Source organism: Trichomycterus rosablanca, chromosome 2 (assembly GCF_030014385.1).
Source record: "Trichomycterus rosablanca isolate fTriRos1 chromosome 2, fTriRos1.hap1, whole genome shotgun sequence".
Classification (NCBI taxonomy): Eukaryota; Metazoa; Chordata; class Actinopteri; order Siluriformes; family Trichomycteridae; genus Trichomycterus; species Trichomycterus rosablanca.
The window spans coordinates 62,388,520-62,414,938 of record NC_085989.1 but is presented as its reverse complement, the minus strand read 5'-3'; the positions used below and the strand labels follow the sequence as shown (position 1 = coordinate 62,414,938).

General features: G+C 36.2%; 1 protein-coding gene across 1 annotated transcript; it reads right to left on the bottom strand.

The window, feature by feature from the left end:
- LOC134300194 (zinc finger protein 850-like) lies at positions 1-23,829 on the bottom strand (the record flags this gene model as incomplete). The annotated part of the gene is made up of 3 exons (XM_062984876.1): positions 1-1,113; positions 17,450-17,459; positions 22,778-23,829. Coding segments are annotated over 3 exons (2,100 nt in total), but the record flags the coding sequence as incomplete, so codon positions are not given.
- Positions 23,830-26,419: the final 2,590 nt, after the last annotated feature.

Sequence of the window (26,419 nt, the reverse complement as noted above, 5' to 3'; positions counted from 1 at the left end):
CGATAAAAACTCCTCCCACACTGTGAGCACTGATACGGTTTCTCTCCAGTGTGAATGCGCTGGTGTTTTTTAAGGCTACATTGTTGAATAAAACTCTTTCCACACTGTGAGCACTGATACGGTTTTTTCTCCAGTGTGAATGCGCTGGTGTTCTTTGAGATTACTTCTGGTACGTAAGCTCTTCCCACATTGTGGACACTGATACGGTTTCCCTCCAGTGTGAATGCGCTGGTGTACTTTGAGATGACCCTGGCGATTAAAACTCTTCCCACACTGTGAGCACTGATGCGGTTTCTCTTCAGTGTGAATGCGCTGGTGTATTTTTAGATACCTTTGGCTACTTAAGCTCTTTTCACACTGTGAGCACTGATACGGTTTCACTCCAATGTGAATGCGCTGGTGTCTTTTGAGTTTACTGGGGGAAATAAAGCTCTTCCCACACTGTGAGCACTGATATGGTTTCACTGCAGTGTAAATGCACTGGTGTATTTTGAGATCACTCTGGAACCTAAAGCTCCTCCCACACTGTGAGCACTGATACGGTTTCACTCCAATGTGAATGTGCTGGTGTCTTTTGAGTTTACTGGGGGAAATAAAGCTCTTCCCACACTGTGAGCACTGATATGGTTTCACTCCAGTGTGAATGCGCTGGTGTATTTTGAGATCACTCTGGAACCTAAAGCTCTTCCCACACTGTGAGCACTGATACGGTTTCTCTCCAGTGTGAATGCGCTGGTGTCTTTTAAGACTCCACTGGTACTTAAAGCTCTTTCCACACTGTGAGCACTGATACGGTTTCACTCCAGTGTGAATGCGCTGGTGTATTTTGAGATCACTCTGGAACCTGAAGCTCTTCCCACACTGTGAGCACTGATACGGTTTCTCTCCAGTGTGAATGTGCTGGTGTCTTTTAAGAGTCCTCTGGTACCTAAAACCCTTCCCACACTCTGAGCACTGATACGGTTTATCTCCAGTGTGAATGCGCTGGTGTTCTTTAAAATTACTTTGTGTATTAAAACTCTTCCCACACTGTGAGCACTGATACGGTTTCTCTCCAGTGTGAATGCGCTGGTGTATCTTGAGACCACTCAGGAACCTGAAGCTCTTCCCACACTGTGAGCAGACGTTTCCTTCTTCCTGTGTGGGACTGAGAGAGGTGTTAATGCTGACAGTACCAGAGGACGTTTGCTGATTACTGGAGCTTCTGGTGGGCGTCAGATCCTCATGTTCAGTCTTAATCTTCACCAGCGCATCATCATATTTATCATGGTTGCAGCTCTTGATGTGATTGTGGAGGTGATTTTGGGTTGTAGAGGAATGTGGACACGAGGAGCAGGAGAAATCCTTGTTCAGTTCTGAAGCAGAAAATAATAAAATACATTTATAACATTATAAATAATAAACTACATTTATAACATTATAAATAATAAACTACATTTATAACATTTTAAATAATAAAATACATTTATAACATTATAAATAATAAAATACATTAATAAAATAATAAAATAATTACAATAATAACATAATAAACTATTATTTATAACATTATTAATAATAAAATACATTTATAACATTATAAATAATAAAATACATTTATAACATTATAAATAATAAACTACATTTATAACATTATAAATAATAACATTTATTTATAACATTATAAATAATAAAATACATTTATAACATTATAAATAATAAAATACATTTATAACATTATAAATAATAAAATACATTTATAACATTATAAATAATAAAATACATTTATAACATTATAAATAATAAAATACATTTATAACATTATGAATAATAAAATACATTTATAACATTATAAATAATAAAATACATTTATAACATTATAAATAATAAAATTTATTTATAACATTATAAATAATAAACTACATTTATAACATTATAAATAATAAAATACATTTATAACATTATAAATAATAAAATACATTTATAACATTATAAATAATAAACTACATTTATAACATTATAAATAATAAAATTTATTTATAACATTATAAATAATAAAATACATTTATAACATTATTAATAATAAACTACATTTATAACATTATAAATAATAAAATACATTTATAACATTATAAATAATAAAATACATTTATAACATTATAAATAATAAAATACATTTATAACATTATAAATAATAAAATACATTTATAACATTATAAATAATAAAATACATTTATAACATTATAAATAATAAAATACATTTATAACCTTATAAATTATAAAATACATTTATAACATTATAAATAATAAACTACATTTATAACATTATAAATAATAAACTACATTTATAACATTATAAATAATAAACTACATTTATAACATTATAAATAATAAAATACATTTATAACATTATAAATAATAAAATACATTTATAACATTATAAATAATAAACTACATTTATAACATTATAAATAATAAAATACATTTATAACATTATAAATAATAAACTACATTTATAACATTATAAATAATAAACTACATTTATAACATTATAAATAATAAACTACATTTATAACATTATAAATAATCAAATACATTTATAACATTATAAATAATAAAATACATTTATAACATTATAAATAATAAAATACATTTATAACATTATAAATAATAAAATACATTTATAACATTATAAATAATAAATACATTTATAACATTATAAATAATAAAATACATTTATAACATTATAAATAATAAAATACATTTATAACATTATAAATAATAAACTACATTTATAACATTATAAATAATAAAATACATTTATAACATTATAAATAATAAAACACATTTATAACATTATAAATAATAAACTACATTTATAACATTATAAATAATAAACTACATTTATAACATTATAAATAATAAAATACATTTATAACATTATAAATAATAAAATACATTTATAACATTATAAATAATAAAATACATTTATAACATTATAAATAATAAAATACATTTATAACATTATAAATAATAAAATACATTTATAACAGTATAAATAATAAAATACATTTATAACATTATAAATAATAAAATACATTTATAACATTATAAATAATAAAATACATTTATAACATTATAAATAATAAAATACATTTATAACATTATAAATAATAAAATACATTTATAACATTATAAATAATAAAATACATTTATAACATTATAAATAATGAAATACATTTATAACATTATAAATAATAAAATACATTTATAACAGTATAAATAATAAAATACATTTATAACATTATAAATAATAAAATACATTTATAACATTATAAATAATAAAATACATTTATAACATTATAAATAATAAAATACATTTATAACATTATAAATAATAAAATACATTTATAACATTATAAATAATAAAATACATTTATAACATTATAAATAATAAAATACATTTATAACATTATAAATAATAAAATACATGTATAACATTATAAATAATAAAGATTGTTAGTAAATGTTAGAAAGGAAACACATTGTTCACCCAAACTGAGATTTTATTAATTAAAACCCAAAGAAATCTTACTGAGTTCATCTTTATCTTCAGCTTCTTCCTTCTTCACAGGCTTCATCTGGAAACCTCCACACTGTTGGTCCTCTGGGGTGAGATGTTCCTCAGAGGTGACATGTTCCACAGGGATTATGGATCTTTCATCTGAAATTTCTTTGTTTTGTGAAGAAAAAAATGAAGGTTGTTATTGTTGGTAGTAACGTGTACCTTCAGCGTCTCACCAGGCTTAGCGATCTAGCGTTTATTTACTTGGCAATTTTCGGCATTTTCACTCGAATCACTCGTGTGAACTACACATACAATACAGCACATGAAAAACTAAAAGAAAATATAGTAAAATGTGAAATTAAAACAAGAGGGATACACGTTATTATGAAGGATTAGTTATACACCGTGTTCCAAATTATTATGCAAATTGGATTTAAGTGTCATAAAGATTTAATTTTTTGTTTCTTAATTAAACTCATGGATGGTCTTGTGTCTCAGGGCTCTTTGGATCACTGAAATCAATCTTAGACACCTGTGATAATTAGATTGCCAGGTGAGCCCAATTAAAGGAAAACTACTTAAGAAGGACGTTCCACATTATTAAGCAGACCACAGGTTTCAAGCAATAAGGGAAAGAAAAAGAATCTCTCTGCTGCCGAAAAGCGTCAAATAGTGCAATGCCTCGGACAAGGTATGATTGTTTGTTTAGTTTAGTTTTTCTAACGCCTTGTTTACTCTGTTGAGTTATCTTCAACGCAGGACCGGTTATTCTGGGCAGTAGTTTATTGCATTTATAAGAAAGTCCTCAAGTTTGTATTTCTAAGAAAGTTTATTATCATGTTTGAATTATTTCTGGTAAAGATATTGTTTATAGAGTCAGTTGCTTTCAGTCTCTCTCTCTCTCCGTTAGATTTAACACATTCTATGAAAATGTGTTTTATAGTAATGATGGCTTGACATAGGTTGCATACAGGGGGGTTCCTCTCTTCTTATTAAATATGAATGTGTGAGTTGGGTGTGTCCGATGCGGCATCTTGTGTATAAGGTTTGTTCTGTCCGTTTTTCTAGAAATGTTGTTTGATGAGTCGTTATATCAGGACAGATTGGACAAGGTATGAAAACATTAGATATTTCACGAAAACTTAATAATGATCATCGTACTGTGAAGAGATTAGTGGCTGATTCAGAGCACAGGCGGGTTCGTGCAGATAAAGGTAGAATGAGGAAGGTTTCTGCCAGACAAATTCATCAGATTAAGAAAGCAGCTGCTAAAACGCCATTACAAACCAGCAAACAGGTATTTGAAGCTGCTGGTGTCTCTCGAGTCCCGGAAACCTCAAGGTGTTGGATCCTTCAAAGGCTTGCAGTTGTGCATAAACTACTATTCGGCCGCCCCTAACCAGTGCTCACAAGCAGAAACGGTTGCAGTGGGCCCAGACATACATGAAGACTCATTTTCAGTCTTGTTTACTTATGAGTGCCGTGCAACCCTGGATGGTCCAGCTGGATGGCGTAGTGGATGGTTAGTGGATGGCCACCACGTCCCAACAAGGCTGCGACGTCAGCAAGGTGGTGGCGGAGTCATGATTTGGGCCGGAATCATGGGGAGAGAGCTGGTAGGCCCCTTTCGGGTCCCTGAAGGTGTGAAAATTACCTCGGCAAAGTACATAGAGTATCTGACTGACCACTTTCTTCCATGGTACAAAAAGAAGAGCCGTGCCTTCCAGAGAAAAATCATCTTCATGCATGACAATGTGCCATCTCATGCTGCAAAGATTACCTCCGTGTCATTGGCTGCTATGGGCATAAAATTTGAGAAACTCATAGTGTGGCCACCATCCTCCCTGACCTCAACCCTATAGAGAACCTTTGGAGTATCCCTAAGCAAAAGATCTAAAGGGGTGGGAGGCAGTTCACATTAAAACGGCAGATCTGGGAGGCTATTCTGACATCCTGCAAAGAAAATCAAGCAGAAACTCTCCAAGTTCAATGGATGCCAGAATTGTGAAGGTGATATGAAAGAAGAGGTAGTGTGTTAACATGTAACTCCGCCTGTTAGGATGTTTTTGATTGAAATAACTTTTGATTTCAGTGAATGTGACCTCTTAATGCTGCAACTTCAACAAATGACCATTTTCAGTTCTTTACAACCTATAAAATGTTTTGAAACTCTGGTGTGCATAATAATTTGGAACATTGCATTTGAGTTTTTTTTTTTTTTTTTTTTTGAAGAATATACTGTTATCATTGGGAGGTTTGTTCAATAAAATTTGATTTATACTCTAACGGTTGATGACTTTTATTATAGTGATCAGAGAAAAATATTATCATTTGCATAATAATTTGGAACGCGATATACATGTTAACGGGGAAGTATGGAATCACCTGGTGGTTCAGTATTGTTGAGATAATACGCTTTTGAAAAGATTAATAACCTTTTTAAATGAACCAGGGGCACCACCGGAATTTAGTTTATTTTAAATTACATTTTGGTAAATTCCAGAAAAACCAAATCAGTTCTATTCTGTAGGACGGAGTTCTTTAAGTCCACTTAACAGCATAAAACAGTACTTAATAAAAGGGATACATGATTAAACAGCAACGAGTAAAATAACGGGTAAATACTGAACCAATACTAAGAACTTATGAACAGAACCTTTTGGTGAAATGGGAAGAGACCTAATCAGGCGTCTATTATCCATTGAGTATACGTTAAAAATAAGTGACAGAACCCAAGCCTTCAGAGAGCTTCCGATTGCAATTCCCAAAGCAATGTTCCTTTCACGGGGAGTCTTTAATCGGTCTCACAGACGGAGCTGTTTCGTTCTCCTCTTGCTAGGTCAGCTCGAACCCGTGGGTAGGTGGGATCCGGTGGTCTGCTTTCTCAGAGTATATCTGAGATGAGGCTCACACACCGCTGAGTTCTATCGGCGCAACTGAATCTGGATAATAGCATTGAAAAGAAGGCTTGTGGCTGGTAGAGGTCTAGCATATGTGGCCAGCTCTTCTGCTAGACTTAATGACTCAGTAGCAACGGCAAACTGGAACTCTTTTGATGGTCTACTCTGGCCTGGTTGTTAAGGAGAGGGGGACCTACTGCATGGGTAACAGTTTGTCTCTCATATCTTAATACCCAGGCTTTGTGCACTGGAGAGGATAATCCAGCTACACTTTACAGAGTAGACACAACACGGAAGGAAGCAGTTTACCGGTTATAAGTCCAGTGCTTGATTGGCGTAGAGCTGGACGCCATGGGCTACTTTCGACGGTGGGAGAGATCATCGTATCTCATTGGGCAGCTACCACCCGCCTCGAGCTGGGCAGCCCCCATCCAATAAGGTGCTGCCCTGCCACGGTCCGCTTACCTCACAGGTTTGGGTGGAGCACTACTCTGAGCTGTACTCACAGGAAAACATGGTCACTGAAGATGTCCTGAATGCAATTGAGTGTCTGCCCACTTTGGAGAAGCTTCACAGAGAACCTACCCTCTCGGAACTCGATGATGCCCTCTGCGCCCTCTGTTCTGGAAAGGCCCCAGGAAAAGACAGCATCCCAGTCGAAGTTTTGAAATGCTGCAAGCATCCCATCCTGCAAGAGCTACACAAGATCCTATGCCTCTGCTGGAAAGAGGGCAAAGTCCCACAGGACTTGAGAGATGCTAACATAGTCACCTTGTACAAGAACAAAGGAGACAGAAGTGACTGCAATAACTACTGCGGTATCTCACTCCTTAGCACTGTGGGGAAGCTTTTTGCCAGAGTTGCACTTAAAAGACTACAAGTCCTCGCGGAGAGAATCTACCCAGAATCGCAGTGCAGGTTCCATGCGAACAGGTCCACCACTGATATGGTCTTCTCCTTGAGACAGCTGCAGGAGAAATGTAGGGAACAAAGACAGCCCCTCTACATAGCTTTCATCGACCTCACAAAGGCTTTCAACCATGTCAGCAGGGACGGTCTCTTCAAAAAAGCTGTTCAAGCTCTCCAGACTGAGGGCATTGTCTGAGGTGCAGTTGAAATGCCTGCGTGACTTCCCATTTGCAGACGAAGCAGCAATCACCACTCACTCAGGGGGGCGACCTTCAGCTGCTCATGAACCGCTTCAGTGAGGCTTGCTGAGACTTTGGGCTTACAATCAGCTTAAAGAAAACTCAGGTCATGGGACAAAGTGTGGACCTTTCACCTAACATCTGCATATCAGAACATGAACTGGAAGTGGTCCGTGACTTTGTGTACCTGGGGACGAACTCTCTTTCTCTTGACAGTGAGCTGAACAAGCGCATTGGCAAGGCCTCTACAACCCTTGTCCAGATTGCCAAAGAGAGTGTGGAACAACAGAAAGCTGACAGAACACACTAAGGTCCAAGTCTACAGAGCGTGTGTAGTGAACACACTCCTGTATGGCAGCGAAACTTGGACTCTACAAGCCAGACAAGAACAGCAGCTCAACACCTTCCACATGCGCTGCCTTCAGCGCATCTGGCAAGACAGGGTGCCCAATACCACAGTCCTCGAGAAGACTGGCACCCCCAGCACGTTCACCCTACTGAAGCAACGACAGCTGTGCTGGCTTGGACATGTTGTCCGGATGGACTAGGGGCACATTCCTAGAGACCTCTTGTACGGAGAGCTAGCCGAAGGAAAGCGTCCCACAGGTATACATGCCATACAGATAAACTTTATAACACATACATTCAGTGGGGACAATAGAGCATGAAATACTTCTGAGATTTTAAGCTTATATTTGATCAGAATAATATTTGAACAGTTCTACCCTGAGCAAAATATAACATATAAACAGGGCACACATTACAAAACATAAAACAATTGCAATAGACCTTTGTGTGTGTGTTTGGGCACATAACGTTGCTGAACCTAGACCCTGACCGACTGCAGCGACCCCAGATCATAGCACTGCCCCCACCGACTTGTACGGTAGGCACTAGGCATGATGGGTGCATCACTTCAGCCACCTCTCTTCTTACCCTGATGCGCCCGTCACTCTGGAACAGGGTAAATTTGGACTCATCAGACCACATGACCTTCTTCCATTGCTCCAGAGTCCAATCTTTATGCTCCCTAGCAAACTGAAGCCGTTTTTGCCGGTTAGCCTCACTGACGAGTGGTTTTCTTAAGGCTACACAGCTGTTTAGTCCCGATCCCTTGAGTTCCCTTCACATTGTGCGTGTGGAAATGCTCTTACTGTCACTATTAAACATCCCAGAGTTCTACTGGAGTTTTTCTACCATTTGATTTCACCAAACGTTTAAGTGATTGCCCCTCACATCATTCAAGATTTTGTTCCGACCACATTCCTTCCAGGAAGATGAAGTCTACTAGTCTATATAGTGTGTACTAGTCTATACAATGTGTACTAGTCTGTATAGTGTGTACTAGTCTATACAGTGTGTACTAGTCTATACAGTGTGTACTAGTCTATGCAGTGTACAGTCAGCATGATCTGTTTAATATTCTTTATCTTCTGTCTCCTCATTTCACTCACCTGCTCACTTATGCACTAAAATCTACAATCTAAACACTAGATCACAAAAATATTCTAAATTATTTTACTCAAGTAAGAAAAATATCTTACTGAGTTCATCTTTATCTTCAGGTTCTTCCTTCTTCACAGGCTTCATCTGGAAACCTCCACAATGTTGGTCCTCTGAGAAGAGCAGCTCCACAGAAGGGACGAGTTCCGGAGGGATTAAAGTTACTTCACCTGAAATTCATCAACATGAGAAGAAGAAACTCAACAACTGGAGGAAACTGAAGGTTGTGTGTTTGATTCTCCAATCACAAATAAATCCTAGTTAGATTAAAACTTAAATCCAGACTGGAGTGTATCAGCACAGGACAGTACGGTACAGTACAGGTTCTAATCCCACTATCCACATTCTCTTATTATTTCTACTGATTAGTGACTCCAATACTAACCACACTGTACTGTACCTCACTGTATTGTACCATACTGTACTGTATCATACTGCACTGTACCATACTGTACTGTACCACACTGTACTGTACCATACTGTACTGTACCTCACTGTACTGTACCACACTGTACTGTACCTCACTGTACTGTACCACACTGTACTGTACCACACTGTACTGTACCGTACTGTACCATACTGTACTGTACCATACTGTACTGTACCTCACTGTACTGTACCGTACTGTACCGTACTGTACCATACTGCACTGTACCATACTGTACTGTACCACACTGTACTGTACCATACTGTACTGTACCTCACTGTACTGTACCACACTGTACTGTACCTCACTGTACTGTACCACACTGTACTGTACCTCACTGTACTGTACCACACTGTACTGTACCACACTGTACTGTACCGTACTGTACCATACTGCACTGTACCATACTGTACTGTACCACACTGTACTGTACCATACTGTACTGTACCTCACTGTACTGTACCACACTGTACTGTACCTCACTGTACTGTACCACACTGTACTGTACCACACTGTACTGTACCGTACTGTACCATACTGTACTGTACCATACTGTACTGTACCGTACTGTACCATACTGTACTGTACCATACTGTACCATACTGTACCACACTGTACTGTACCATACTGTACTGTACCTCACTGTACTGTACCACACTGTACTGTACCTCACTGTACTGTACCACACTGTACTGTACCATACTGTACTGTACCTCACTGTACTGTACCACTCTGTACTGTACCACACTGTACTGTACCATACTGTACTGTACCACACTGTACTGTACCTCACTGTACTGTACCATACTGTACTGTACCATACTGTACTGTACCACACTGTACTGTACCACACTGTACTGTACCTCACTGTACCACACTGTACTGTACCACACTGAACTATACCTCACTGTAGTGTACCATACTGTACTGCACCGTACTGTACCTCACTGTACTGTACCACACTGTAGTGTACCATACTGTACTGCACCATACTGTACTGTACCACACTGTACTGTACCATACTGTACTCTACCATACTGTACTCTACCACACTGTACTGTACCACACTGTACTGTACCTCACTGTACTGTACCACACTGTCTGGTGGAAAAGTCTCATCATGGTCCATATTTACTTACAGAAGAAATCATCATCATCATCCTCCTCCTCTTTTATTAGTTTCTTCTGGAATCCTTCATGTTGTAGATCCACAGGGGCGACGTGTTTCTCTGTGATGAGAGTTGGCGGAGTACGGACTCGGAGTTGAGTAGAAATGGGCTGGAGCAACAAAGTAGATTACTCTTCTTTATTAGACATCATAGAAAAAATTATTGATAAAACAAATACACACCACAGTAGTCCCGCACACGTTACAAACTAAGATCATCCCATATATTCTCACAAACAGTCTCATACAAACATGATTGACGCATGCCCATTTAATCTAATTCACGTCATAAGTCACATGACCGGTACTGTCCCAATATGAACTTGACAGTATATATGAAGTGCACTTAATAATAAACTAACATATATTAACACCCCCACTTACTCTCAAGTTACATACATTATAACACATATTTTTAACATTACATTTAAAAAAGAAAGTTCTTAAATTTTTTTTAACTTTACCTTTGTCGCAGTTTTAGTCATAACGTCAGCAATCATTTTGTCTGTTGGACAAAAAGACAAAATAATTTTTCCATCTTTCAACATTGCTCTAATAAAGTGATATTTGATGTCAATATACTTACATCTCTGTCTGCTCACGGGATCTTTAGCTAAAGCTATTGCACCTTGATTGTCCTCAAAAATGTGCACTGGTGAATATTGGTATACATTATAAACACCTCCCAGTAACTGGATAAGATATACACTCTCCTGTGCTGTAGCTGTTAAAGCCATGTACTCAGCTTCACATGTAGATAATGCTATTGTTGGTTGTTTCTTTGTTTTCCATGAAACTACACCTCCTGTTTTATTTAAACTAAAGCAATATAATAATAATAATAATAATACATTTTATTTATATAGCGCTTTTCAAGATACTCAAAGACGCTTTACATAAGACAAATAATCAAAACAAATACGTACATACACCATACAAATCATAGTACAAAATCAAAATAGTACATCAACATCAAGAATAATTAAGATAAAAACAAAGAGAGCAGCATAAGACAGTTCATTAAAAATTAGCTAAATTATGAGAGAACAACAAATATAGAACAATTTCTTAAAATTAGACAGAAACAGGACAGATTCACATGCAATCAGGAAACTGAAAACTTTACAAGTTTTAGGATCTAGGACTTCACATTTCTGTCGTGATCTAAGTATAAAAACTATTAAAAAGAATAGCAAAAATAAAAGCATTTATTTCGTGTTGTTACAAGTTAAATGCCATTTTGAATAGATGAGTTTTGAGAAGTGACTTGAATTTGGACAGGTCAGGACAATCTCGTAGGTGTTTGGGGAGAGCATTCCATAAAGATGGAGCAGCTATGGAAAAGGCCCTGTCACCCCAGGTCCGGTGCTTGGTCCTAGAGGGTATGGACAGTAGGTTAGCCTCAGAAGAGCGAAGGCTACGGGAGGGAATGTGATGATGGAGCAGGTCGGTGAGGTAGGATGGGGCCTGATTATGGAGAGCTTTGTGAGTGAATAGAAGAATTTTGAATTGAATGCGTTGAGCAACGGGAAGCCAATGAAGTTTTTGTAGAACAGGTGTAATATGATCACGGGAGCGAGTATGAGTAAGGAGGCGAGCAGCTGAATTCTGGATATACTGAAGTTTTTTTAGGATTTTGTTAGATGTACCATAAAGGATGCTATTGCAATAATCAATTCTGGATGTAATAAAAGCATGAATCAAGGTTTCGGCGGCAGAAAAGGAGAGTGATGGACGTAGACGTGCTATGTTTTTTAGATGAAAGAAAGCAGTTTTGGTGATGTGATTTACATGGCGGTCAAAAGAGAGGTTGCTATCAAAAATTACACCAAGATTTCGGATGTTAGAAGACGGAGACAAAGTGTCATTATCAATGGTAATTTGAACATTTTTTGTGGTTTTTGCCAGGGATGTAGGACCTACGATGATCATATCTGATTTTTCACAGTTTAATTTGAGGAAATTAGCTTTCATCCACAATTTCATTTCAGTGATGCAATTTGTCAGAGTGGAGTGAAGTTCAGTATTAATGGATTTGGAGGAGATGTAAAGCTGAATATCATCAGCATAGCAGTGGAAATGTAAACCATGCCGACGTATGATGTCACCAAGGGGGAGCATATAAAGAATAAACAAAAGGGGACCTAACACTGAGCCTTGGGGAACGCCTTGGGACAGTGGAGCAATGGCAGAACTACAATTGTTGATATTAACAAACTGTTGTCTGTTTACGAGATATGACCTTAACCACAAAAGGGCAGTACCAGTGATGTTGACAGAGGATTCAAGGCGGGACAGAAGAATGGAGTGATTAATGGTGTCAAAAGCTGCAGTAAGATCAAGGAGGACGAGAATATTAATTTGTCCAGAGTCTGAGGAAAGAAGAAGGTCATTTGTGACTTTGAGGAGGGCTGACTCAGTGCTGTGCTGGGGGCGGAAACCAGACTGAAATGATTCAAATAGATTATTGGAATTTAGGTGATCTTTGAGCTGTGAGGCAACAACACGTTCCAGTATTTTCGACAGAAATGGAAGATTGGAAATGGGCCGAAAGTTACTCATAATGTTAGAGTCAAGTCCAGGTTTTTTAAGTATGGGAGTAACAGCAGCCAATTTGAGTGATTGAGGGACTGAGCCAGAACTAAGAGAGGAATTGATTATCTCTGTGATAAGTGATGAGATAACTGGAAAACAACCCTTAACAAGCTTTGATGGAGCAGGATCCAAAACACAAGTGGAGCTTCGCATCCCTGTTAAGAGCTCAGATAGGTCCAAATGAGACACAGGTGAGAACTGAGACAGAGGCTGGGTAATAAATTGAGGTGAGATAGGCGGAGAAACAGAGATGACAGGGGAAACTGTCAGAAAATTGTGGATATTCTCAACTTTTGTTTGAAAAAATGAGAGGTAAGAGTTACACTTGTCAACTGTAAAGGAATTGGTAGTATTGTCAACTGGTTTGAGAAGTTTATTTATTGTGGAAAAGAGAGTCTTAGGATTTGTTGATCCAGCATGTATGAGTTCGGAATAGTAAGTGGATCGGGCTGCCGTAAGAGCGTCTTTGTAATGTTGAAGATAATCAGAATAAATCTGATAATGTACTGTTAGACCGGTTTTCTTATAAAGTCTTTCAAGCTGGCGTTTACGGGATTTCATTTGGTGAAGCTCAATTGTGTACCATGGTGCGGAATGACTAAATGAAACAAATTTGGTTCTCAAAGGAGCCAGCTCATCAAGACATGAGGCGAGTATGTCATTATAGTAATCGACAAGGTCAGATGAATTACTAGACAGTACAGGACAGACAGACATCTTTTTAACAAGAGAATCTGAGAAAGCAGAGGGAGAGATATACTGAAGATTCCTGAAGGATATTTTACGTTTAGCTCTAGTGATGGGCCTAGTGACCTCAATGTCCATGATGATTGTCAAATGATCAGAGACAGTAAGGTCATGGCTGGACGGCTGATGAACTAGGACACCAGTAGAGCAGACAAGGTCAAGAGTATGACCTTTTTTATGAGTTGGAAAATTTATATGTTGTGTGAAATTAAAACACTGTAACAATTCCAAAAATTCCCTGGCAAATTTACAGTTGTTGTCATCAATATGGATGTTAAAATCACCCATAAGCAGTACAGAGGATGAGAGGGCACTAAGCTGGGTTAAAAAATCTGAAAAATCAGAGAGAAAGGAAGCGTTTGGCTTTGGCGGACGATAAACTACAGCAGTGACCAGAGGAGTAGGCCCTGACAACTTGAAAGCCAGGTGTTCAAAAGAAAGAGCAGCAGGAAAAGACAAAGTGGTTATTTTAATATCATCCCTATAGACTGCAGCAACACCACCACCTCGCCCTTCCATACGAGGTTCATCAATATACGAGTATCCCATTGGCGTGGTCTGATTTAACGTAAAATAATCCAAGGGTTTATGCCAAGTTTCAGTGAGACAGAAAAAGTCTAGTTCACTGTCAGATATAAATTCACTGAGTACAGTACTTTTTGTGTTGAGTGAACGAACATTAAGCAATGCCATTTTCAAGTGGTATTGTTGTGTAGTTGGCTGTGATGAACGAGGAAGAGAACGGAGATTTGCAAAGTCCACTCCGCGTTTCCCATCCCACTCCGTGGACAGCGTTGTCATGGAGACTACACCGCTACTGGTGTGCAAGGCAGCAGCGCTCTGATGACGTGTTTGCGGAGCGACAGTGCGCACGGCTGACCAGAAGGATGGAATAGCGTTACCGTTTCGAAAATAAACAAGCTTTCTCCGGGAGCCCCTGTGAATATAACGAGGCCGGCGAAGGAGTCCAAGCTGTTTGATGACTGAAATACACGATGGAGTAGTGCAGTTGTTGAACTTCCTCAGCTGGTCAACGGAATAGTTCAACATCGTGCCGATCCCAGGAAAACTCATCCACCGTTCACCACCGGCCGCAGACGCGATGTACAGTAGAAAGAACAAAAAGTATCAAAAGCACAAATAAAAGTATCAAAAGTAACATAAAAGAAATAGATCCACAAGGTGTGTAAAAAGATGAAAACGAAAAACGATAAAAATACAATAAAATACGGTAAAATACGGTAACGGTAGCGGCAGCCAAATGCGCCAGCGTCCACCATCACCATGGCAACAAGCAAGAATGTCCTGTCATGCTACGCCTATCCTGGCTGTCTGTTGTCCAATCTGCGTCACTGTAAGCTTGTAAGCTTAGACCTTCTTTGCTCTTTTTATAACACATTTTATAATCACTAGTGCTTTTCAAATATCTCAACACATGTTTTGCTGTTACCCATTGTTGTTCAGTTGGTTTGTCTAAATATTAAGACAACTTGCTCACAACAAAACTTAAGTCTGGTCTTGTACATGTCATCACATATATTAAACTTCCTACAAGTTCTCTATGTTTCCTTGGTTCAACAAACTTTTCAGTTTTCGTTGTAATTCAACTTTGGTTCACAAGGTGTCGCCCTGGGTTTACATTGAGCCATATCGAACCTGTTCAAGATTTTATCAATGTATCGACTTTGGTTCATTTTTACAAAGTTTTCTCCCAATTCAAAATCTATTCCTAAAAAGTGTTTTAATTTCCCCAAGTCTTTCATGTTAAACTTTTCAGTTAGCATCTGTTTCACTATCCTCATCACACTTTCATTGCTTGTTGCTATAATCAAATCATCAACCCATATAATTAATATTGTTTTGTCACCTTCTGTCCCTTTTGCATACACGCAATGATCAGCTGGATTTTGTGTGAACCCCTTCTCTTGTAAGTGATCCTGTAAGACTTTGTTCCAATTTCTACCTGATTGTTTTAATCCATATAGTGACTTTTTCCATTTGTACACCAACTTTTTATTTTTCTCAGATTTTAGTTCGAATCCCTCTGGTTGTTCTATGTTCACTTCACAATCTATTGGTGCATGTAGATATGCTGCTTTCACATCCATCTGGTGTAATAACATATCATTTTGTGCTGCTCATTGTAAAATTAGTCATACTCGCTGTTGGTGAAAAAGTTTCATAGTAATCTACTCCAGCAATTTGACTATACCCTTTTGCTACATACCTCGCCTTGTATGTCTCTGTACCATCTGGGTTATCTTTGATTGTGTAAACCCATCTGCCCCCCACTGCCTTTTTACCTTCAGGCAAGATGGCCAAAGTGTATGTATCATTTTCCTTTAACGAGTTCACTTCTTCTACCATAGCATCTTTCCATTTACTAGACTGAGTAGAATTCATAGCTTCAGTAAATGATGGTGGTACATTACTAATTAGTCTGTAGCAATAATCGATGTTAAATAGCATACTGTCTTCACTATCTATATCGGATACATAATCATTCAGGTATTTAGGCTTTCTACGCTCCCTTTGGGGATAACACGGCTTAGGACTGTTCTGAAGATTGTCTACCTGTTCTTCTGAGTTCTGACTTTCTATAGTTCGTACTGGATCTACATTAATTGGACTATCAGCTCTAGTACTATCAGCTTTTTGTTTGACCTGTGGAGTTCTGCTAATGCTATCTTCATCCTCCTCAACCATTATCTGTTGTTGAGTTACTGTGTCCTGATCTACACTACTCTTCTCAGTACATTTCACAGGTCTACTTTTTGCAATTCTACCAGTGTTTGGATAATACACCAAATAAGCTGGGCTGTATTTATCATAGCCTACAAAAATTCCTTTGTCACATTTTGGATCCAGTTTCTTCCTGTCCTGTTTGTACGCATAACATACCCATCCAAATTTGTACATTGTGGAAACATTATTGGTACGGTTAGAGTAACACCTATTTCTAATGATTGCAGCTGTCTGTAAAGCATACGTCCATAAATATTTTGGTAAGTTACTTTCAATAAGCATGCATCTAGCCATGTCAAATAGGGTTCTCCACTCTCTTTCCACTGTGCCATTTTGATGAGGTGAATACGGTGCCGACATTTCATGTCTGATCCTATTTTTACGTTGTACTGTCTGAAAGTCTTCACATGTAAATTCTGTACCATTATCCGATCTCAGACATTTTCAATTGGACCCGCTAAATCTGTGTGCACCAAACCTAGTACCTCTTTAGCTATCTTGTCAGGATTCTGATTTCTGCTTTGGGTGAACTTTCCCTGTATACACACTTCACATTGCAAGTTAGATCTATCAACATCTCCCTTAATTTCCATACCTTAAATTTGGAAGGTATTTTAATTTAAATAAAATTAATTTCCTTCCATATAAAATTTCGTGCCATGTTTGTACATCTTTACAGCTATTACAACAGTCACTCTCATCAATTTCTGTTCTCAAGAAATCTATTGAGTCTATTGTACTCTATGATGTAAAATATATTACAGTCCTCCAGCTGTATCTCGTTGTTACCCTTCTGAAAGATCACTTTGGCACCGTTGGTCGTTGCTGCTTTGACAGAGAAAATGTCCTGTGGGTACGAGGGGATGTACAACGCGTCTCTGAGTAACGCTGTGCACCGACGCCCTCTGTAGTCGATCAGCTTCACTTTTGCGTCTCCTCGCCGTTGTGCGGCTCCTGTAGTTCTCGTTCCATCCGCCAGCTCCATGACGTGATTCTCTGGTCGAAATGTTGAATCGAATGTTTTGAACTTTCCGATGTCAGTTATAACGTGGGATGTTGCTCCAGTATCGACCATCAGACCATTTAACTCCGACTGTTTGAAGTATTCGCTCACTTTGAATGCATACGAGCTTGCAGCCTCACCATCCAGTACTTGCCTTGCCTCGTCTCGGTTACTTGAATTTCGATATTTTTTCCAACATTTTTCTTCTGCGTGTGACTTACTTTTACATCGTCCACACCATCGATTCTGTCGTGGTTGCTTGTCCGGACATGTCCTCGCCTTATGTCCCTTTTTGCCGCAACTGTAGCATACAATCTGACTGTTCGTCTTTTCTCGCGCTTTTACTTTCATCAAGGTGTCGTCGATACTGTGTGTGTGGTACTTTTCTGTGTCTTCGTAGCTCCTTAATTTGATTTTAAATTTGGCAAAGGTCATCCTCTTATCACTTTGCGTCACATAGATAGCAAATGGTTTAAACATTTCTGGTAAACCTTTTAGAATCATTGATATTAAGAGTCCATCACTTAAAGTTTCACCTGCACTTCTCAAAGCTGTAATGGCGTTCTCGGCCCTGATTATATAGTCAGTCACGCTCTCTTCATGTGCTTTTTGTAGTGAGGTTAAGTCTGTATATAAACTAAAAATACACGGCTTTCCTTTACCTGCATAAAAGTCTCTCAATATCTTCAATGCTTTTCTGCCATCGTCTTCGGCTTCTCGCATGACTAAAGAGAGACTTGTGTCATCAAGAAATTGAATTAGCTCTGCATACGCTTGTTCATTCTCTTTGGAATCATCCTCTTCTCCTCCATCTTCAGGCTTTCGTAAAATCGTTTCTTTCAGCCCTTGTAACTTTAAGTGTCCAAGTAATTTTGTTTCCCATAGCTCATAATTCCTTTCATTTCCATCGAAGACTAATCTGTTCCATTTGGTAATCTGTTCATTCATCTTGTATCTTGCTCCCACCATCCCATAGCTCGAGCTTGTGTCTCTCTGGCTCTGGCCTACACAGGTGGGTATACAGGGTACACTGTGCCCAGACAGACAGACAGACAGATAAATGGATGTGCTGACTTTATAATTAAAGGGAAATTCTTTAGACTGGTGTAACTGGCTGTTGTTATTGTTATGAACTGAAGCTACTGTAGCACCAGGCAGCAAAACATGGTCTGTACACAACTGAATTGACTAAGTTTACCCTCCCATTATTTCGAATCCCTACAGTCAAATGAATCGGTTCATCAGTACTGAATCATGTGTGATGCTAACAGTTAGCGCAGCAGCTAGCAGTTTGTGTGTTTAAATGAAACTGGAGTTAATGCACCTCAAATCCTCACAGTGATGTTTTATTATGAACTCTAGTTTTATTATTAATTAGAATGTAGTTATAATTAAATATAAGGGTTATAATTAAATACATATTTTACTTACAGATGAGGCTCTACAGTACAAACACAGCAGCTTCTTGTTCTTCTGATGAGGTTTAATGGCGGTTGGCAGAACAACTTAAGACGCACCAGCGCCGCCAACTGGACTGGAGTTGAACAGCAGCTCAGCAGTAAAATACTCTCCCTGTAAGACCTTGATCCTGATGCTGGATGGATGGAGCTGCATTTAGAAGCTTTTAGATGGATTCATGGTCAGGACTCACCCGAAGCCAGCGACCGCTCATGTAATGATGAAGACGTGCAGATCCTTCACAAGGAGGAACGCTGGTTTGAACGAGGACTCAAAGACGGAAATCCCAAGTGTCCCGGACATTCCGGGAGTCTCCTGCATATACATAGCGACACACACACACACACACACACACACAGGCGACACAGACTTTATTCCCCAATCGCGTATTAAATCCGTTATCTGATATACAATCTATTGCACTAAGTAGGGAACCTAAATCATGTGTCTAATATACTGTCTAGTGCACTACGTAAGGAACACAAATCATAATCTAGTTATACTTTCTAGTGCACTAAGTAGGGAACATAAATCCGTTATCTGATAAACAATTTAGTGCACTATGTAGGGAACATAATAAATTATGTAATACACTATCTAGTGCACTATGTAGGGAACATAATTAATTATGTAATACACTATCTAGTGCACTATGTAAGAAACACAAATCATCTGTTATCTGATAAACAATTTAGTGCACTATGTAGGGAACATAAATCCGTTATCTGATAAACAATTTAGTGCACTATGTAGGGAACATAAATCCGTTATCTGATAAACAATTTAGTGCACTATGTAGGGAATCTAAATCCGTTAACTAATATGCTACCGAAAGCTTTATGTAAGAAACATAAGTCTGTTATCTACTACACTATCTTGTGCACTATGTAGTACACATTAATGTGTTTGTGACGCAAACAGTTAGCTTAGTAGCTCAGTTAGCTTAGTAGCTCAGTTAGCAGCTCCTGCGAGAAGTTTTTAGCTTTTGTTTTTTTGAGCTTGGGGGGTCGGTGTCCGGGTCCGGGGTTAGGAATCACGAGTTCGAAATCTCAGTGAACCCGGATCCTCTGAGTCCTCTGATTGGCTGCTGTTTAGTACACAAGGTGAGTGAACACCGCGGACTCAGATGATTCAGCTGAACCGACTTCACGCCAGTCCGTGAATCTCAGTAATAAGTTAAATATTCCAGTAAACAAGCAGTTAAACTCACTGGTGTTCGTTATGTGGCTGATTTATGCACGTTATTATTATTATTATCAGTAGTGGTATAGATTAGTAATGCAGCATATTTTACTGTAAGCAAAAAAAAAATATATAGTTCTATTGTTATTATTATATATTAATGATCAATTAAATGCAAATGCGAACAGGCTACTTCAGTACTGTACCACTTCAGGAGCATCATAGCCCTTATGGTCATTTTAAACCCTGACCCATGATCAAGATTCCACTTCAAAAGGGTGAACTCGTCACTGACAGGAGAAGTGTGAGGAGCCGAGAGAATGAAGAGAGAAGGATTTATTTACAGAAGATGAGAGCACGGAACACAAGTGATATTTGGATGCATTTTCATGCAGTAAATCAATCACAATCAGACCGTCAGTACAAGTGACTCAAGTGAACCGGATCACATTACTGAGTGACTCAGATTAACCCGAGTCCATAAAATGAACCAGATTTAACACCACTATAAATACTCAGCTGTTTTAATAGCACTGTCAAAACTAAAGTAACACAAGCAGGGCCGGCGCTATGGGGGCGCTGAGGTGGGCATTGCCACAACCCTCCCCTTATTTTCTTACTGCCCCCCTAAGCAACGCAGTCCAGAATATCGGTGTGAAGATGGATTATGTAAAAATGTTGTTTTCACTACTGAGAAAAAAAGTTACATGATGTTCTTTATGTTGTTTTACCTAAAATATGGTTCTGATTTATTATTATAAAGAATGAAAATAAATAAAACATGTTGATAATGCCCCCACCCTATGCCTCCTGCCAGCCCGCCAGCCCAGGCTGTTCCTTATTTCCAGTTCTGAAAGTCCCAAACTTGTGTCCAGATGAATGATGCAACTTTGTGGATTTGTGTACCTGAATTATTGAGGTTAGTTTTAATAAATGATGATCAGTACGTCTGTCAGTCCTGCACTACAAAACATCTATAGAAAAGTGATACTAACACAAGCAAATCATTTAACACAACAATGACTAATTCTTTTTTAAAATTAAAATATAAACTGCACTTATTACCATTACAATCAGATTCATCAAAAACAATAACAATGCAAAACATGAAACATGCAGAACTTCAACTGAACGTCACGTCATTGCTAGAGGGCAGGAAGCTACCACAATAAACATTTCTGCTGTCCACCAAAGTCACAGTCCTCTTCAATCGACATGGAACAAGCTCTGTTCTGGTTCACGAACTTTATTTGAACTGGTTTTGAACAGCTGGTACCAAATACCGTAATACTGGTCTTATATACCAAACCGTGACGTCAATTGTGGGCAGGTGAAGTTGTAGAGGTCTGGGTGCTTTCAAATAAGTAGCACACATTGTTAAGTTTGCTTTAATCATTTATTTAAAAAAAATTAAATTTTATTAATTAAATTTTATTAATTAAATTGCTTATTTTTTATCGATCTAAATAATGAATGCCTTTTTATTTCTGAGGTAGGTACAAACAATTTTGAATTAAGCCCAATTTGGCTGGAAAACCCCGAACCTGGCAACTCTGTGTGGTGACGTCAATCAGGCGAGGTGGCTAGCACCAGTGCCCTCTGCTGTTTAAAGTGAATATTGATTCATTTTACATCTCAATCGATTTGAATCGTAGCATATTTGCATTGATTATTAACAGTCTTGTGGTGCATCGTTACATCCCTAGTAATGAACGATGATCTCCTTTCATACAGCGTGTGTTTGGACCCTCCTTCCTGTGTTTTAGTCATTATTTACGGTGTATTAGTAGGTGACAGGTGGCCATTTTCCCAAACTGTAGTAACCACGCAAGTATGTGTTTTATAAGTAGCATCTGAGTCAACATGTAAAAAACCAGTTTCATAAGTGGGTCAGGAGGAGGATGAAAAATGGGAGTAGGAGCATTGTGGTGCTGGGGAGGTGTTTTATGAATTGATAATGTACTTTATTGGGTCTGACTGCTGAGTGTGAGCAGAATTAAGATACTTTGATAATATGGCTTCTTGTTTCTTGACTGGATGTCCAGTTGTTTCTGTCCATTTCCGTTTTTGACCTTCAGTCTTTGTGCTGGGTGTCTGTTGCAGTGGCTTGTAAGTAGCCACAAGTATGAATCACTGCATAGTTGGCATCCGGTTTAAAGTTAGTCAGTACAGGACAGAGGGAGATATGGTTCAAATCCTCACAGATCAATGTGAGGGCGCTGGGATGTTGAGTCCTGCGGTGATGTCATGCAACAGGAAAACGATTCCAAACACGTCAGTTTATTTAGTACAATGTGATCTATTACACTTGTGTTTCAAAAGGCATGATAAAACTCTTTTCACACTGTGTGCACTGATACAGTTTCTCTCCAGTGTGAACGCGCTGGTGTTTTTTAAGGCTACATTGTTGAACAAAACTCTTCCCACACTGTGAGCACTGATACGGTTTCTCTCCAGTGTGAATGCACTGGTGTCTTTCAAGATTACTCTGTGTATTAAACCTCTTTTTACACTTCAAGCACTGATACGGTTTCTCTCCAGTGTGAATGCGCTGGTGTATTTTAAGGTTACATTGTTGAATAAAACTCCTCCCACACTGTAAGCACTGATAGGGTTTCTCTCCAGTGTGAATGCGCTGGTGTTTTTTGAGATGACTCTGTGTATTAAAACTCGTTCCACACTGTGAGCACTGATATGGTTTCTCTCCAGTGTGAATGCGCTGGTGTTCTTTTAGATGACCCTGTGTATGAAAACTCTTCCCACACTGTGAGCACAGATACTGTTTCTCTCCAGTGTGAATGCGCTGGTGTTTTTTGAGAACACTCTGTGTATTAAAACTCTTCCCACACTGTGAGCACTGATACGGTTTATCTCCAGTGTGAATGCGCTGGTGTTCTTTTAGATGACTCTGTGTATGAAAACTCTTCCCACACTGTGAGCACTGATACGGTTTCTCTCCAGTGTGAATGCGCTGGTGTATTTTTAGAACACTTTGACGATTAAAACTCTTCCCACACTGTGAGCACTGATACGGCTTCTCTCCAGTGTGAATACGCTGGTGTTTTTTGAGATCACTCCAAGAACTAAAACTCTTCTCACACTGTAAGCACTGATACGGTGTCTCTCCAGTGTGAATGCGCTGGTGTATTTTGAGATTACTCGGGGTACTGAAGCTTTTCCCACACTGTGAGCACTGATACGGTTTCTCTCCAGTGTGAATGCGCTGGTGTATTTTGAGATTCCTTCGGGTACTAAAGCTCATCCCACACTGTAAGCACTGATACGGTTTCTCTCCACTGTGAATGCGCTGGTGTTCTTTGAGATTACTCAGGAACCTGAATCTGTTCCCACACTGTGAGCACTGATATGGTTTCTCTCCAGTGTGAATGCGCTGGTGTATTTTGAGATTACTCTGGGTACTGAAGCTCTTCCCACAGTGTGAGCAGACGTTTCCTTCTTCCTGTGTGGGACTGAGAGAGGTGTTAATGCTGACAGTACCAGAGGACGTTTGCTGATTACTGGAGCTTCTGGTGGGCGTCAGATCCTCATGTTCAGTCTTAATCTTCACCAGCGCATCATCATATTTATCATGGTTGCAGCTCTTGATGTGATTGTGGAGGTGATTTTGGGTTGTAGAGGAACGTGGACACGAGGAGCAGGAGAAATCCTTGTTCAGTTCTGAAGCAGAAAATAATCAAATACATTTATAACATTATAAATAATAAAACACATTTATAACATTATAAATAATAAAATACATTTATAACATTATAAATAATAAACTACATTTATAACATTATAAATAATAAACTACATTTATAACATTATAAATAATAAACTACATTTATAACATTATAAATAATAAACTACATTTATAACATTATAAATAATAAACTACATTTATAACATTATAAATAATAAACTACATTTATAACATTATAAATAATAAATACATTTATAACACTATAAATAATAAAATACATTTATAACATTATAAATAATAAAATACATTTATAACATTATAAATAATAAAATACATTTATAACATTATAAATAATAAACTACATTTATAACATTATAAATAATAAACTACATTTATAACATTATAAATAATAAACTACATTTATAACATTATAAATAATAAACTACATTTATAACATTATAAATAATAAACTACATTTATAACATTATAAATAATAAACTACATTTATAACATTATAAATAATAAATACATTTATAACACTATAAATAATAAAATACATTTATAACATTATAAATAATAAAATACATTTATAACATTATAAATAATAAACTACATTTATAACATTATAAATAATAAAATACAATTATAACATTATAAATAATAAAATACATTTATAACATTATAAATAATAAAATACAATTATAACATTATAAATAATAAAATACATTTATAACATTATAAATAATAAAATACATTTATAACATTATAAATAATAAAATACATTTATAACATTATAAATAATAAACTACATTTATAACATTATAAATAATAAACTACATTTATAACATTATAAATAATAAATACATTTATACACTATAAATAATAAAATACAATTATAACATTATAAATAATAAAATACATTTATAACATTATAAATAATAAATACATTTATAACATTATAAATAATAAAATACATTTATAACATTATAAATAATAAAATACATTTATAACATTATAAATAATAAAATACATTTATAACATTATAAATAATAAACTACATTTATAACATTATAAATAATAAACTACATTTATAACATTATAAATAATAAAATACATTTATAACATTATAAATAATAAAATACAATTATAACATTATAAATAATAAAATACATTTATAACATTATAAATAATAAAATACATGAATAACATTATAAATAATAAAATACATTTATAACATTATAAATAATAAAATACATTTATAACATTATAAATAATAAAATACATTTATAACATTATAAATAATAAAATACAATTATAACATTATAAATAATAAACTACATTTATAACATTATAAATAATAAAATACATTTATAACATTATAAATAATAAAATACATTTATAACATTATAAATAATAAAATACATGAATAACATTATAAATAATAAATACATTTATAACATTATAAATAATAAAATACATTTATAACATTATAAATAATAAAATACATTTATAACATTATAAATAATAAAATACATTTATAACATTATAAATAATAAAATACATTTATAACATTATAAATAATAAAATACATGAATAACATTATAAATAATAAATACATTTATAACATTATAAATAATAAAATACATTTATAACATTATAAATAATAAAATACATTTATAACATTATAAATAATAAAATACATTTATAACATTATAAATAATAAAATACATTTATAACATTATAAATAATAAAATACATTTATAACATTATAAATAATAAAATACATTTATAACATTATAAATAATAAATACATTTATAACATTATAAATAATATTATACTTTTCCTACATTTCCTGCTCACACTGATCTGCATGAGCACAATACAAGCTTTCACTGTATGATGCTTCATCCCAGGTGCCTCTGATTCTATTCAATAAAAATATCTTACTGAGTTCATTCTCATCTTCTTCCTTCTTCACAGGCTTCATCTGGAAACCTCCACACTGTTGGTATCCTGGGGTGAGATGTTCCTCAGAGATGACCACAGGGATTGAGGTTCCTTCACCTGAAATTCCATCAATATGAGAAAAAGAAACTCAACAACTGGAGGAAACTGAAGGTTGTGGGTTTGATTTTCCAATCATAAATAAATCCTAGTTAGATTAAAACTTAAATCCAGACTGGAGTGTATCAGCACAGGACAGTACAGTACAGTACAGGTTCTAATCCCACTATCCACATTCTCTTATTATTTCTACTGATTAGTGGAAAAGTGGCATCATGCTCCACATTT